The 15,328-nt window shown below is 43.9% G+C and overlaps 1 protein-coding gene across 2 annotated transcripts in view; it reads right to left on the minus strand.

Annotated features, from left to right (window-relative positions):
- Positions 1–2,824: 2,824 nt before the first annotated feature.
- TRIM71 (tripartite motif containing 71) overlaps positions 2,825–15,328 on the minus strand; it is a 61,966-nt gene continuing 49,462 nt past the window's right edge. For both annotated transcript variants that reach the window (XM_064415578.1, XM_064415588.1), the window contains exons 5-6: positions 12,739–12,873; positions 2,825–10,600 (exon numbers count right to left, since the gene is read on the minus strand). In XM_064415578.1, the coding sequence (XP_064271648.1) occupies positions 9,149–10,600; positions 12,739–12,873 (1,587 nt within the window). In that variant the 3' untranslated portion in view covers positions 2,825–9,148. The remainder of the gene's footprint in view (positions 10,601–12,738; positions 12,874–15,328) is intronic.

Consider the following 15,328-nt stretch of genomic DNA (forward strand, 5'->3'; position numbering starts at 1 on the left):
GGCTTGTTTGTAAAGGTTATTTCATGAATGAGGGGAGGTTAGTACCTGCTTTGAATGGGAATGGCACTTTTTTACCCCCAAAAAAATATTATGCAAGTGTGTGATGCAGCTCTTTTTGAAGAGAATAGAGGGGAGAGCAGTGAGTGGAGAAAACCATTTACCTGAAGTAAAGTCCTGCTGAAGGAGCAGTTGAGCTGTTGTGTTGGCTGTTGTTTTGACACATGTAAGTCATGCTCTTCCTCAACAAAGAGAGAACCTGTTGGCTTTTTTTTTTTCCTTTGTGGTTTTTTTTCTCCTGTCTCCCTGCTTCTCCTTTGCCCAACAGAATGGTGTAATGGTGCAGCTATGGAGGAAGCAGGGATCTGGTTATAAGAAAAAGGTTGGGTTTGGGGTGGTTTTTTGTAGGTTTTTCTTGTGGATTTTTTTGGTGGGAAGCAGGGGATTGGGTGCGTGGGGGTTTTTTGGGGTGTTTTTGATATGGTTTTAGGGTTTTTTGGGGTTGTTTTTCTTTGGGGTTGGGGCGAATTGTGGCAGTGTTTTAATCTAGTTTCCAATGTAGAGGAATACCTTGCTCTTTAACAAAAAAAAAAAAAAATTAAATTGCCTTTTAAGCAAAGGAAGATGGAGCATAATCAAGGAGCCTCTGGTTACTTACTGTGAGCACAGGAGGGGAGGGGAGGCATAAGATAATTGGAGCTCAGCACTCCTCTCGCAGTCCCTCCAGGGCTGGTTTGTGCCATTTCAGCTATCCTGATAATCTCCAGGGCAGAGCTGAGCTACCACCTTATCTCCTGTGCTGCTGGCATTGTACTTTGCCTCCAGCCAGCAGCAAGAGGTCACTTCTCCCAGCAGCACCTTGGATTCGAGGCTGCCCCTTTGCTTTCAGTACTGTGAGGATGAGGGAATGCAGATGTGTCCAGGAGAGGAAGGCACAGCAGGATTTGTATCCATCATCTGGGAGAAACCAGCGGCCAGAAACAGCACAGCAAGTGTATTCAACAACGTGCAAGTTGTGGAGTGAGCACAGCTGTGGCTCCAGCAGAAGCAGGACAGAGCAGGCTTGAGACCTGCTACTCCAACTCGTGTCAGGTTTTCAATCCTTTCAGAGTACAACCCAGTAGCTGCCTTTCTCGGGAACTTTTCTATCACTGAAATGCGCCCTTGTCCTCAGGTAGGGGCAAGGAGTTTGGAATCACTAGGAATAAAAAAAGTATCAGGCGTTTAAGTTGGTAGCGATCACCTTTCTGAACGAGACAAGAAAGGGCGCTGATAGATCTTTTACCTCCGAGTAGATTGACTGATTAAATACAAAAAGGTTCAAGATGCTCCCTGTGTGGTCCCGGGCCCTGAATAGAGAAGATTCTTCCCCGCCCCCCCAGGAATGCGGGGCATTCACATGCAAAAGATGCTGTGGCCGTGCCCGGGCTCGGTGAGGGATGCAGTTGTTTCCCAGATAAGGCACATCTTATCGCAGCCCCGGCCCGCTGCCCTGCGGCGCCTCAGCCCCCACAGAGGGATGGACGGCTCCCAGCTTTCTGCGCTTGCTGTTAACAGAAAGGAAAAAAATAAATACCGTAACACATCAAGGGAGGCAGCAGCCAAGGACCTGGCTTCTCCCTTCAATCCTTTCAATCTCTGCTAGGAAAGAAAGGAAGGTCAAGTAAAACGGTGAGGTGTCCTTCGGTAGGGAAACGGGGAGTGTGGGCTAAGGCAGTAAACCCAGCAATGCTCAGCAGTTCGCTCTGGGCCCCTTCCTGAAGGAAAGGGTGCCTGTCCCTCTCCCCCGCTCTCCCCTTACCTCCAGGATGCCCCTGCAGCAGCACAGAGGCTCGCATTCCCACAGCAGGAGAAAGGGGGTGCACTCCCTTCTCCCCCGCACGCACCACGAGCCTTGCTGCTGCCTCAGGATTGCTCCTGCACCGTGTGCCTGTGGCTGCTGCTGCTTCTCCCGTCAGAACCTTTAGCTCTGCCCATGGCCCCGCTGCAAGGACGGGACAGCACTCACCCAGCACTGTCCTGGGCTGTCTCCTGGTGTTCAGGGAGCTTTTGGGTTCCAGTTGGCTTCAGGAAAAGGAGCCGAGGGAATACAGAGTAATGCAGAAAGCTGCACAAACTCACCTGGGCAGCCTCGGTCCCTGCCCCCACAGGGCCTTCTCCCTCCCTCCCTCTTGAAGGGATCTCTGCACTCCTGACATGTTGGCAGCTGCCCCAGCAGGAGGAAAGCAGTGGCCTGGTGAAGGATTTTGATGAATGGTGCCGAGAGCCCTACAGTTGTGCAGGCCCAGAAGGCAGCTGGGCTTTGAAAAGCTAAAGCAGCCAGCACTCCCAGAGCCTGGAATCCACTCCACTGCTGGGAATTCAGTCAGTGGCTTTAATTCTCAAACCTCACTTGAAAAGCATCTTCCTATGCTCACCATTTCTTCTCAAACCTTTTCCAAGGTAGTGAGGAAAAATGGCAGCTTTCCACTAACCCAAAATTTGTTGACAGGCTGCCCTGTAAGATGCCAGAGCGACTTATTAAATGTTCTGGTGGCTTTGCTTTAACCGCCATGCAGAAGAAACATTCTTTCAGTGGCCAAGGTCAAGGAAAGGAAACCTAGAAATGGACCTAAAAACGTTAAACCAGAAACTTTCCAGCAAAATATTGGGAAAAAATGATGGAGTTGGAAGCAGTGAGTTCAATATCACAATTCTCTTCTCCAGTCATGACAATGAGGGCTTTTTCTAATAAGACAGACAACTAGGAGGGGCTTTTTCTTTTTTGCATCCCGATAGAAGAGAAGGCTTTTTCTGGGTGGTACAGAAACACACATGCACACAGAGCTGCCGTGAAAAAAACCTCACATTTATTTGATTAAACAAAAATAAAATAAACTGCATAGGAACATTTTAAAGTCCAGAGAGACACTGACTTTGTTTTAAGGCTGCCAGTAGCTGATACATCGTCTCCTTGCTACATCCTTCAGCCTTCCCTATGGACCACAAAGATACATTCAGAAGCCTCCATTAACACAAGATTTCTAACATTTTGTTCACTTATTCTACTTAAAAGTTTGCACATAACCTGTCATGCTTTCTTCTCTGCAGTACTCAACATCTGACAAGTAAATATTGTATCACTTTTTGTCCAAGTAGAAATGTGATGCCCTTTTTGGAGCACAGCAATTTTTGTCACAGCCTGACTCATTTTCAATTAGATATAAAAGCTCTGAGCAGCTCATTAAAAGCAGAGCACTGTCTGACCTCCTGAGATATTTTATTATTATTAGGAGAGCAGCATGATTAGTTACTAAAGTAGAAAAGAAATAACACAAGAGGAAACTAAGAAATCAAACCAACTCAAGATGCCCAACATCCAAAGAATGACAAGATCAGCCTGGATCCCAGTGCAAACCTGCACTGAGGCAATGCTACTCATAAATCAGTAGTGAAAATTTTGTAAGATGGGGCATACATCTACAGCCAATTAAGGGTGTGGGGGAGAGGGAAAAAAAAGCACATGTTTGACATTGGTTTCATGGGGCTGAGCTTCATTTTGTTCAAGGCTTGCAACTTCTATTTGAGTTAAATTGCAGGCATGTGTTTCACACCCTCAACTCCTCCAAGGACCTGTGCACAAAGTGAGCAGGGCATGACAGGTAATGCACAGTACAAACAAGAGTCACAGAAACCCCCACCAACTCAGGTGACTAAGCAAACCTTACAAACTAGTTAAAAACCTCTTAGTCATTTTAGAGAAAAAACAAAACAAAACAAAAACCACTAAAAAAACCCCTCAGAAACAGGCATCTCTCCCTCTGAAGGAAAAACTACTACATTGTCTGAAAAGTACTCTACAAACCTATAAAAGGACTTTTTTTTTAACTAGTCTGGTAGTTCAAAAGGAAGTTACTTAACTACATCAGTACACAGACACTTAACATTCAGTCAGTAAGGCTCTATGAAAGAGCTTAAAAAATTATCTACCTGAGTTTGTAAGTTGATACAATCATTAATAGAAGGTCTAAGACCATGCAGGTACACAAAGCATTTTTAGAACCATTATTGGTTGAACAATGATGGAAAAAGATGCCAGTCTGGCTTGTTAACCCGTAAGATCACTTAGAGACATCAATGTACATTTCCCACCATAACATTTACCAAACCAAACACAGCCTATTGTTATTAGGGGTCTCCTGTACCCACTTCTGCCACCCCTTAGTATGAGCTGGGGAGGAAAAAGGACTTCTTTTTCCTCCAACAGAGTAGTCTGAAAATATGCTTCTGCAACTTAACTCCACAGGTAAAACGGGGTACGTTGCACATCACTACTTAACTTGCCTAAAACCCCAAGACACTGGTTTTAAACTGCCTCTCCTGAGTATGTCTGAACCTAAGCTGCCCTCCAGGAATAGGAACTTGATTGCTTTGTCATGGTGGAAAAAATCCCATTGAGTCAAGCAAGCTACTAATACAATCACCAAGTCAATAAAATAAAAAAAAACAGGACCTTATTCCCTTCAATCATTTGGTATAGCATTGTGTTTACAGCAATCATAACACCAGTCCTCCCAAACAGGACACATTGGTAGGCATGCATAAAAGTTTTTGTCTTGTAGAGAGAAGACCTAAAGGTCTTAAGGACATAAGAACACTGCAAATGAACATGAAGTATGTCAAGTCAGCCAGTAGTGTCATAATACTGAACAGAAGTTTACACTTCCATACCTCGTAGTGAAACCAGAACAAACTCGGAAGCTTTTCAGGTCTCAGTCCAGTTTGCCTGAACATTTGGTTTTATTTACAGATTCTCTAGCAAGGGCAGCTTAATATCTCCATAGGCAGGCAGCAAAAACAAAAGCAAACAAAAGCAAGCAGTCACCACATAGTACACACTTAGTATCTCTGTTTCAATTTAAATGCTTTTCCAACAGGCAGGATGAATCCTTCCCCCAGGCAGATTCTCAACTATTTCCCAAACCTGTCTGATGCTAAATTGAGGTAGATGATTTACTTCTGCAAAGTGAGGTAGAACTTCAAGCAAAAGATAGTGGCATCTCTAGTTGTGCATTTTGTACCACAGCAAACTGGGTTTCCAACTCCCAAGGACTCAAAGACCAAAGGTACAATATTTGTCTAACTCAAGTACCAGTGTTCCTTTTTTATACAGTTCCAAACTGTTTCTCTAAATATCTCTACTTTTAAATACCCTATTACCTTTTGGCACCATTTGGCTTACACTCCTTTAAAAAATAAACAAAACTTTGGCACAATATTTTTTTTTAAACTAAAACTGAACAAAGAAATCTTATGATCAAAGTTATGGCAAGATGAGTCTATAAACCTGCTCTCTTCAGAAATCAATTTTGGTTTAACTGTAACATAATGGACTGGGCCCACTTTCCTTCAATTCCAAGGGAATGCCACATCCAAGTGACCTGTTCTTTCTCCCAGGTTGGTTATGTCTGGCCCTAACATGCATTAGTTTTCAGGTGCCATCTTCCTTTCCTTGCTTTCTGTAAAGTTTCAGGTTTATGGGCCTCCTTAAATAAGTTATATTTAAAATGTACTAAATCAAAAGGAGCAAGTTATGTGAAGGACCTGCACTCTTAAGTACTGAATCTGCTTCAGTTTGCTACTAAAGTTCCTGCTTAAATATTCTGAGAAAAGGACAAGATTGCTTTATATGCTGAGCACCCTAACCAGCCACACTGATTGCTGATAACATTTTGTCAAGCAAAAGGTTTACAGAGAGCCACTGATTTAACCTGGCAGAGAGAAAATCCTTTGGGAGTTCGAGTAGACAGCTCTGTCCCTCACATTTGCTGTTCCCCAACGAAGAGGCACACGCTCGCTTTACCCTTCTCCAGGCCATTTCCCCTAGTTAAGGTTACTCTGAATGCTTGTTTGGTTTGCAATCCAGCTTCCAAGCCTTGTTTTTCCTCTCTGCATGCATGGACATTATGATACTGGGGCATTAACCTGAGAACATGCATGGAAAAGCAGAGCAAGGTTGGAACCTCATTTATTACTTTTTAGTAAGTCTCTATGGGGCATCTGATGTTGGCATCGTATATTAGCACTACTTTTTTTCATTGCATATAAAACACTCCATTTTATAAGCTACACTATCACTTTTCAATGAGACCAAGTGTGCTTAGCACGATCTATCACAAAGATAAGGAATTCTTTTGGGTAGCTAAATAGTAGTGTTTTTAAAACGAAAAAGCTCCCCAACAACATGAGGTCAAACACTCAAGGTTCGGTTTGCAAGCAAATCCCACTGAGTTAAATAGACAGCAACTTAGAAAGAGTTTAAGTCATGCCTCTTCCTGACTGAGCTAGGCTGGGGGGTTGTGCAATGGCTCCATTCAAAAAGCAAAGGGCAACTTCAGTGTCTGTCACCTTCCACACGGTGCAGGCTGGGGGGGCAAAATGTTCCTCCAGTTCAACACAATCCCGACTGCACAGTTACTTTCTTTTCTTTTTTTCTTTTTTTTTTTTTAATGCGTGGAAAAACAACTCCCTTCTAGCCACCGAGAAGGGCAAACCCCACAAGCATTTAAGCACAAGAGCATTTCTAGGACACTTCAACACTGTCAGCCACTCTGGTCAAAGTATTTAGAGACCTGGCATCTTCATTAAGACACGACAGGAAAAATGCAAGGACACTGCAAACTTTAAAATTAAAGCTTTTTAAACCACTATTCTTTGGTATCTGGATCTTGCAGGCTATTAGTTTTCACAGCCCAAGTTGCAAATAATTCTTGGGCTGAACAACACAAGACAACTATGGACATCTGTCACAACTGTAGGCCAACCCCAAGAAGGGAGGCATGCACACAGGCAGAACTTGCAAAACTTGAAGGTAAACTAGCTCTCTCTGATACATGTTTTGTGTGGCCACAGAAATTTAATGACAGACACCTGTATAAAAAATTATCCTTTCAAGACTGTTTTTAAACCATGCTATCCTAAGATTAAGCCTAACTGAAACACACTGCTTTGAAGAGTTTGCTTCCTTGAGGCTTTGGCTGAAAGGCAGCACAGTTGTTTTATCCCATTTCATTTAGGTGGTTTTCCTCACCCTTCTTTTGAAAGAGGTTTTGCCATCTCATGAATCTCTCTTGTCTTTTTCTGGTCCTTTAGTTTAAGCCTCCTCTAAAGTGGCAGCTCTCTCTGTCTGCACACATCATTGGTATTTCTAGGAAACTCAGAAAGTTTACACTCCTTGGAGGGGAAAAGCAGCAAGAAGGAAAGTGCACCTCGTGATTTCTCACAAACTTCTAAAGAGCCTTTCAACCTCAGGTCACTTTTGTGCATGGTGGCTGGCAGAGAGATGAACCCTTTCCTTGCAGGATGGTTAAGGCTCTTCAGACTTTTTGACATTTACATTTCAAAGATCATCTCTTGCAAACAGTAAGGTAAATCCCATGGCATTTCCAAACTCGAGAGTAATGACAGTCAGTTTTCTCACTGCAGAGAGCAAGAAGAGCCCTCTGTTGCCCACTTTGAACAATTCTTGTTTGCCAACACCAGAGGGTGAAGCTGCAGGTCTGTAGAGACCATATCTGCTTGAACAGCTAAACTGGAATGCAGGAAATTGAAGAATAAAACTAAATCCTTCCAGGGACTCAAAGTCACATTTTGCTAGAGATCTCTTTTCTCCCCAAAAGTTTCTGCTTCTCAGAACACCAGTTTCTATATCCCCGAAAGGGCAAACTTCCCTCTGCCTCCAGGCTTTTAAGGATCATATACATTAATTTTACACAGAAGTCTTTGGTACTGCCCTGGGAAAAAAAGCAGCAAAGTTTCACCTTGATGCAGTTTGCCTTTAGCTGGTACTGGTAACTCTTCACTTGGATCTGCAGCCAGCGATCCTGCAGCAGGGAGCTCCAGGCCCACCCCACCCACCCTAAAAGCTACAGTACTATTCCCAAAATCTTCAGTCCAACTCTCTGGGGAAGCCAGAAGATTAAAAAAAAATAATAATAATTAATCAGTGGTAGAGTTATTGCAATCCTCTCTGAACAAAAAAACCCAAAACAAAACAACTTTTGACTTCTCCAAATCACACCCTGAATCTCCAAAGCTGTGCTTATTTCTTACTTTTGGAAAAAGGTACCACTTCTAACAAATTCAAACATTATTCCCTTAAGGTTTCTCTATGGGAAGAGGCAAAAAACGCTAAGTCATTTCACAAGAAAGTAAATCAAAAGGGTTTGATTTTTCCCTGTTTCAATGCCCCTTCTAACCTCTTCTGTTACCTAGATTAGGGGCACTGATAAAAATAAACAGTAACTTTTTTCAAACTAATTTAGCTTTCAGGTGAAAAGAGGTAAAAATGAAATTCTTAATGACAGGATACACTAAAGGAAGCCTTGCTTTTCATCTAAACTTTACAATGACCGCACTAAGCCACTAAAATGAACAATTTGGTTTAAACTTAAAGAATTTTTGTGCATTTTCATCAGCTTCACTTTGTGCTGTTAAATTACTGTGTTTCAGTAAAAAAATACACAGAAATGCCAAAAAAGATACAAACTTGCTCTTCCTGGCAAGTGAATCTCACTTTCATAAAACGTTCAAAGTTGTCTGGGAACAAGATGCTGTGCTCGCCAGTAAATCAAACACACTGAGGTATAAAAAGGAGAACAGGAAAAAGTTCTCTGCTGCAGCAGCAATGAAAAAAACAAAACAAAACAAAACCAAAACCAACAACAAACGTCCCTCCCCTCCCATGTCCCCACCCACAGAACTGCAGAATGGTCAAGAACACAAATTCTCTACAAACATCTACTACCATTTTCTCCATTTAAAAAGTTACATAGCGCCTTTCTTGGCTTAGTCTAACAGAACTCACCACACAAACCACCTAATGTGCACAGCAATTCTTGTTTGTGCATGAAACCCCATCGGGGGGAAAAGAGGTAAAACGTTCTGAACTATGAGTATGTGGGGATGGGAAGGGGGCGAGAAATCGGGGAGGGAAGGGAGGACAATGAGGTAGATAGAATTCAATTTTACAGGCTCACTCCCTGCAGAAAAGGTAAGTACATTCATCTGTAAAAAAATTAAAGATGAGGTAGGTTTGAATTAACGTTGTATTTTTTTCATTTTCTCTTAGAAGAATTTCCCTGAGACAGTTTCTTCCTAATTCAAACACAGATTAGAAGACGAGAATTCGATTGTTTCCGAAGTCGACCACAACGATCATGCCATCAGGGGTGACAGCTATACCTGAAGGACGGTCCATCTGGCCAAAGCCGCTTCCCTGAGTGCCAAACTTGCATAAAAAGCTACCATTGGACTCGAATATCTGCACCCGGTGGTTCCTGGAGTCGGCCACGATGATGCGCCCTTCCTGATCCACCGCCACTCCCTGCGGGCGCAGGAACTGCCCGTTGCCAGTGCCCTCGGAGCCCAGGAAGCGCGCCGACTGGCAATCCGGATGGATGACCAAGAGGCGATGGTTGTTGAAGTCCGTCACTACCAAGTGGCCCTCGTGATTGAACGTCACACCTCTGGGGGAATCAAAGTGCTTCCAGAGTACCCCTTCGAAGCCGTACTTGTTCAGGAACACGCCGTCAGGCCCGAACAGCTGAACGCGATGGTTCCTCGTGTCAGAGACCAGGATCTTGCCCTCTGCGTTGACGGCCACATCCCACGGGTAATTAAACTGCCCGTTCTTCGTTCCTTTCTCCCCGAACTTCAGAATGAACTGCCCCTCGAACGTGAAGATCTGGATGCGATGATTGTCCTTGTCGGCCACGACGATCCTCCGCGAAACATCACAGGCCACGCCGGCGGGGCGATCGAACTGGCCCGGCCGGGAGCCCAGCGTGCCAAACTTGTGATGGAAGGTCCCGCACGGCTTGAACACCTGGATGCGGTTGTTGCTGCGGTCGGCGACGATGATGAAGCCTTCTTTGTCGACGCTGACCCCCCAGGGGCGGCAGAGCTTGCCGTCGCTGTCTCCCTCGCTGCCGAAGGACAGCCCCGGCAGCCCGATGCCGATGTAGCTGCGCCCCGACTTCACCATCACTTTGAAGGGGCTGTTCTCGATGTGCTGGTTGCACATCATCACAGACACCAGGTGCTCTCCCTCCAGCTGGGGACGGTAGCTGACCAGGTAGGTCCCGTTCTGCTGATCGCTGACATCCGCCCCGAAAAGGTTTCCATCCGGGCCCATGACCACGGCAGAGATCATGTCACCCCCGGAAAGGCGAGGCTCCCCGTCGTGGTCGTAGCCGATCACGGTGAACGAGGCCAACTTGCCCTGCAGCGCACGCTTGAGGCCTTCCCCCGTGGCTTTGGTCAAGGGAGCAAAAGCCCCGCTGCTGACAAAGCCCATGGATTTAATGGCCATATACAATGCCTGGTCAGGGGGGGTGAACATGATCCTGTCGTCTTCCTGTGGCTGGAGAAGGCCTCTGACGTTCTTCAGCTCCTGCACCTGAGCCAGCATGCGGTCCCGAGCCAGAAGAATATCCAGGGTACGACCCTCCTCCAGGACCTGCTGAACAGCACTGATGGTGTTATCCAGCTTGTTTAGGTTCTGACGTAACTTTTCAACTTGCAAGTAGAGTGACTTGGCCTTGACTTGGCGAATCTTTTCCACCTTGTGGGAAATGGGGGAGAGAAAAGCACAGTTCCATCAGGAAAGACAGACTACAACACAGATTTACGTCTGTCTCCCTTCTACAAAAAAGCCGGTTGGACAGTTGTTATAGCATGCTGACAAACAGCTGCAGAACAAACCTCTAAAAACCACAATGTAGACAAGAAGAAACAAGGAAAACTAATTACTTATCCAAATTTAGGATTATTAGTCTCTCCTACCCTCCAGGCAACACCACACATTCCTACTCTGCAGATCTGCTCCATCAGAGTGACATTTGAAAGCCAGAATCACTTGCTTACCAGTAATTATTTGCTTCCTCAAATGCTATTCTGTTTTCTAGTTGCAAGGTACTTGACAGATCATCCAAAGGAACACCTCACTCCGCCCCCAGGGAGGACAGAAGTTATTGCCACCTCTCCAGAAGAGCAGAGGCTGAGGCTTCACAAACCACAGCTGAGACCAATTTCATAAAGCAGGTTGTCCCACAGAGCTCGGGCTGGGAGTCAGCATCAGCTAATGCACGTGGGCTCCTGTCATTCCTGCCTGCCAGAACTCTTCTCATGGGACTGGATAATACCAGACATCTATCTCCAGGGATTTTTAGGGTCCAATTATTTTAATATTTTCTTGTAAATACTGGCAGTCATGCTGAGCTTGTGCTTTAAAACAGGATGTTTTGTGAATGTCACTTCAAATAACACAGAAGGTTGCTGCCAGTTCCTGCTTGAGGGACTGAAGTTGGTGCAAAAATGCCTGTTTTGTAACTCAACTATATAAGCCTGTGTCTATCCTTACTTGTGAAAAACCACTTTGGACCATCTGGCGAAGACACCTGCTTCATAAAACTAATGTAACATGTCTTTGTTTTATTGTTGCAAAAGTACACTTCCCGTTGTCTGAATACTTGCTTGGCCTCAGAACAGTATCTGGAATGCATTTTAGTGAAGGAAGACTCAATATCTGAAGACTTCTTGGTTAGACACTGACTAGGTAACATATGTACAAACATGCTATAAATTGAGATATGTAGGTTTTACCAAGCTGTAAAAAAAATTTGGAGATGCTTCTTCCAATAGTTGTCCAAGACAAATTACTGATTTTAGGTCTCAGTTTAATCCTTAGATTCAGCGCTGGTATACAAAATTGTTTATTAGCATGCTTGATACAAGAGCTTGATATACTGAGTTTGTTTTGCTAAAATCATTTACTACCACCATGTTTCCTTAAAAGAATGTTTTCTGACTTGAAGAGAACTTGCTCTCAGTGCAGATATTCCAACAAAGTGCATTTGTACAGCACAGTAGGATAAAAAGAGCTCAGGGGCAGATCTTACTCCTCCTGTACTAGGAATACCTTAAAAGATAAAGCTGCCAAGCTTCCTGCAGAAGGTTAACAGTGAGAAGTGAACTCATCGCCCTCAATCCAAAACCCCAAAAAACAGCATTCAAAGTACACTAACTATATAAAGTGCAATTTTAATCTTGCTATTGACACTTAAAAAGAAAACAAAGCTTCTCTTGAAGGGGACCATGACCACTGAATTACTCCTCTGGAAAAAGAAACTTGCCTGTTACTTCCTTTCCTCCTCTCAAAATACCATGCATCCATTGTTGAGCTGAAATGAGCCCCATCAGTTCAGAATTGTGCAGATACGCTTTTTCTTATACTAGTTCAAAAAAATTACTTAGAGGGAGGATGCTACCTTGATTGACAGTAAAGGTCTTTAAGGATGGGTACAGTGAAGGTTGGTCTCTCAGAACTTTTACTAGCCTCTAGTAAAGGACAGGACAGGATATACAGCTTTGCTCCTGTCCTTTATGAGGAGTGGATGAGAAAACCAATTATAGTCTGTACCCAACTCTAGAGCAGCCCACTGAAGGCATTTTGAGGACACTGTTTAGAGGGGATCTCCCCTGGGGCAGCGGCAGGGCCAGCAGGGGGAGTGCCCAGCCCGCGCCTGGGGCTGCGCTGCTCCCGGGACCCAGCAGCCCCTGCAAAACCCCTCCAGCAGCTCCGGTTAAGGAAACCTGCAGCTCTCCTTGGGTATCAGAATCTGGCTGTGTAGTAGTTTGAGTAATTTTTCAGTTTGAAAAGCACCTGTCAGCAGTACAAACCAGAAGTGTAAGGGTGCATACCTTCCAGAGCAGCTCACACTCCCGCTCTTCCAAGGCCTTCTTGTGTCTGGTGGTCACTACTTTGACTTCAGACTGTACCACCTTCGCTTTCATCTCCACTTGCTCTGCCACAGCCTGGGCCTGTTCAATACTCAGCTGGGGAAAAAAAGATACACACTTAGGGCTTGACCAAACTAATTAAAAATACATCAGAGGACTGCTGCTTACATTTTACATTACATGCTACACCTTCAGGTAAAGGCATAAAGTGACAACTCTTTGTTTCTTACTGGGCCTTCTCCACCCATTTCATACACTGCAGCCTAAAATCTGTCAGGATTGTTTAAATACATCCATCACATGGAGTTTACCTTCATTGTACCTTGCACCAACACCATAGCACTAAATTCCATGTGCAATTGCAGCAAGCAGCTAATACGGTGAACAAGAGACTTGCACAGAACTTCATAATCATGTTTTCTGCCATGTAAAGAACCCAGTTTTTCTCAAAATGGTTCAGACTGCTGTTGTGTGATGGGTCTGCTTCTAGTAAAAAAAGACACCATAGTGAACAGACCGTGTTGCCTATGGATTTGACCTGCACAGAAATACTCCTAAAAGAGTATGGAGATAACCAATTTTAAAAGAAAAAACAAAGAACAAATGGTTATCAGTAAAAAGTATTCATATAGTTATTCACACCTTGGGTAGAGGTGTGAAGTATTTCTAATATTCAAATTATTTTTACTATAACCTTGCAACATTAGCATTTTTAAAATGTTCTGTAGTGGTATTCTGAAGAATGCACCCAGAACGAGCATTGGCTCTTCCCCCCCCCTCAAATTAAAAATGGTTTCCTCAAAAAAAAATCTGTCCTAAACTACTCCTAAGTTTCACAAAATACTACAGAAAGGGGCATAAAAACAAAGATCAGGCCAATTTGAAGGATCATAGCTCCCAATGGAACAGGTTCAATAGCAATGGCTAACAATTTTTTCAACACCTCTGTTATACAGTGAACCAGCAGACAAACCTGTGACCCTCAAATAGGTTAAAAAGATAGTGACTTACTAGTTACAAAATTCTAGAACAAGATGATGGCCTGTGAAGGTATTCAGCCTAAAAAAGAGGGGGGCTCTTACAAGTATACATACACTTGAAGGGAGGGCACTGAGAGGGCAGAGCCAGGCTCTTTCCAGAGGTGCCCCGTGACAGGACCAGAGCCAACGGGCACAAACTGAAACAGAGGTTCCCTCTGAACATTAGGAAACACTTATTTTCCCCCAGAAATGCAGGCTCATTGAAATCAGCTAAAAAGGAATTTAAAGGCTTTACCGTACATTCAGAACCTCCAGGAAGATATCCTCATTTTAACTGTACTTACAAGGATGTACCAATCTAAGAACACCTGTTGCAACAATCTATGAACTACCCAATATGATCCAGCATCATCTAGGACATCAAACAGTACACACTGCCATATTTCACTGAATAGTTGTTAGTACTTTTGAACTCTAGTTCAGAAATGCTAACATCTAGCATCTAGTTTATGCCAACAACTGGAATGCTAAAACATAAAAATTTAAATAGAGCGTTACTTGGACATCTTTCAGTCCAAGTAAGTTATTTTAAGACAACTAGTCTAAACTAGACTTATTCTTCCAGGTCACATAGGAGATCCTTTTCTGAAAGAAAAAGGAAGACTAACTTGGCCAGGTAATTGCTCTCTGGAGACAAGGTGAAGACAAAATCAGACAAGACAATATTTCTATCTTTACGCCAAACAATTCTCCTGCAAACTGTCAGGGGAAACCAGGAGTGCTACTTGACAGCCAGCCAGCAGCCCAGGGCTCAGTAGGAGGAACAGGTCTTTCAGCTCTTCCTCCTTCACGAACTCCCAGAGCCACCTTCACTACAGTTTTAATAGGGAATGTCTTCAAACTCACAGACAGCCTACATATCCCAGTCCCACTGGAGGCTGACCTGCTCTCTCACAAAGCTTCTGGCAAGGAAATTCGACAAAAAATTAAAATCTCATTACAGCGTTTAGCAAAGTAGACATGAAGTCACAACTGGCCATGGATTAAGACTTCATAAAAGCCAGGAGGCCTCAGACCCAGCTAGAAGAGGCCACAGGTAAGAACACTGTGCCTCTATCACCTTCTCTTTGCCATTCAAATACAGAAGCTGGCCTACAGCAGGGAAAAAGCATGAATTTCTTCCCAAAACAGACCAGGGTTCCCATCAGATACAGCAAAACACCTTCCTTCTCTTGCTAAGAGAAAGAGGTATCACACCTTGAGAAGTGTCAGGGAAACTATCCACTCATATTCCAACTCTAACAATGATGTCTGTGAAAGCATAAAAATTTTGATTTACTTATTTTTGCTATTTAGAACTATGATCTGTATATACGCATCCCTTATTAGACCTTAGGGATAAGAGCAATCCCAACTTCCCTCATTAATCCCCACTAAAACTAGAGTCCACCTTTCAAGAACTCCACCATAGCAGGAACAGCAATAATTCCCTGTGGATGCTGGGATCTTTCAGCTATAGGAACCAGTTATGCAAAACCAGCTGTCTACCAACTACTCAAGTCATCATCTGG

Source organism: Passer domesticus, chromosome 1 (assembly GCF_036417665.1).
Source record: "Passer domesticus isolate bPasDom1 chromosome 1, bPasDom1.hap1, whole genome shotgun sequence".
Lineage (NCBI taxonomy): Eukaryota > Metazoa > Chordata > Aves > Passeriformes > Passeridae > Passer > Passer domesticus.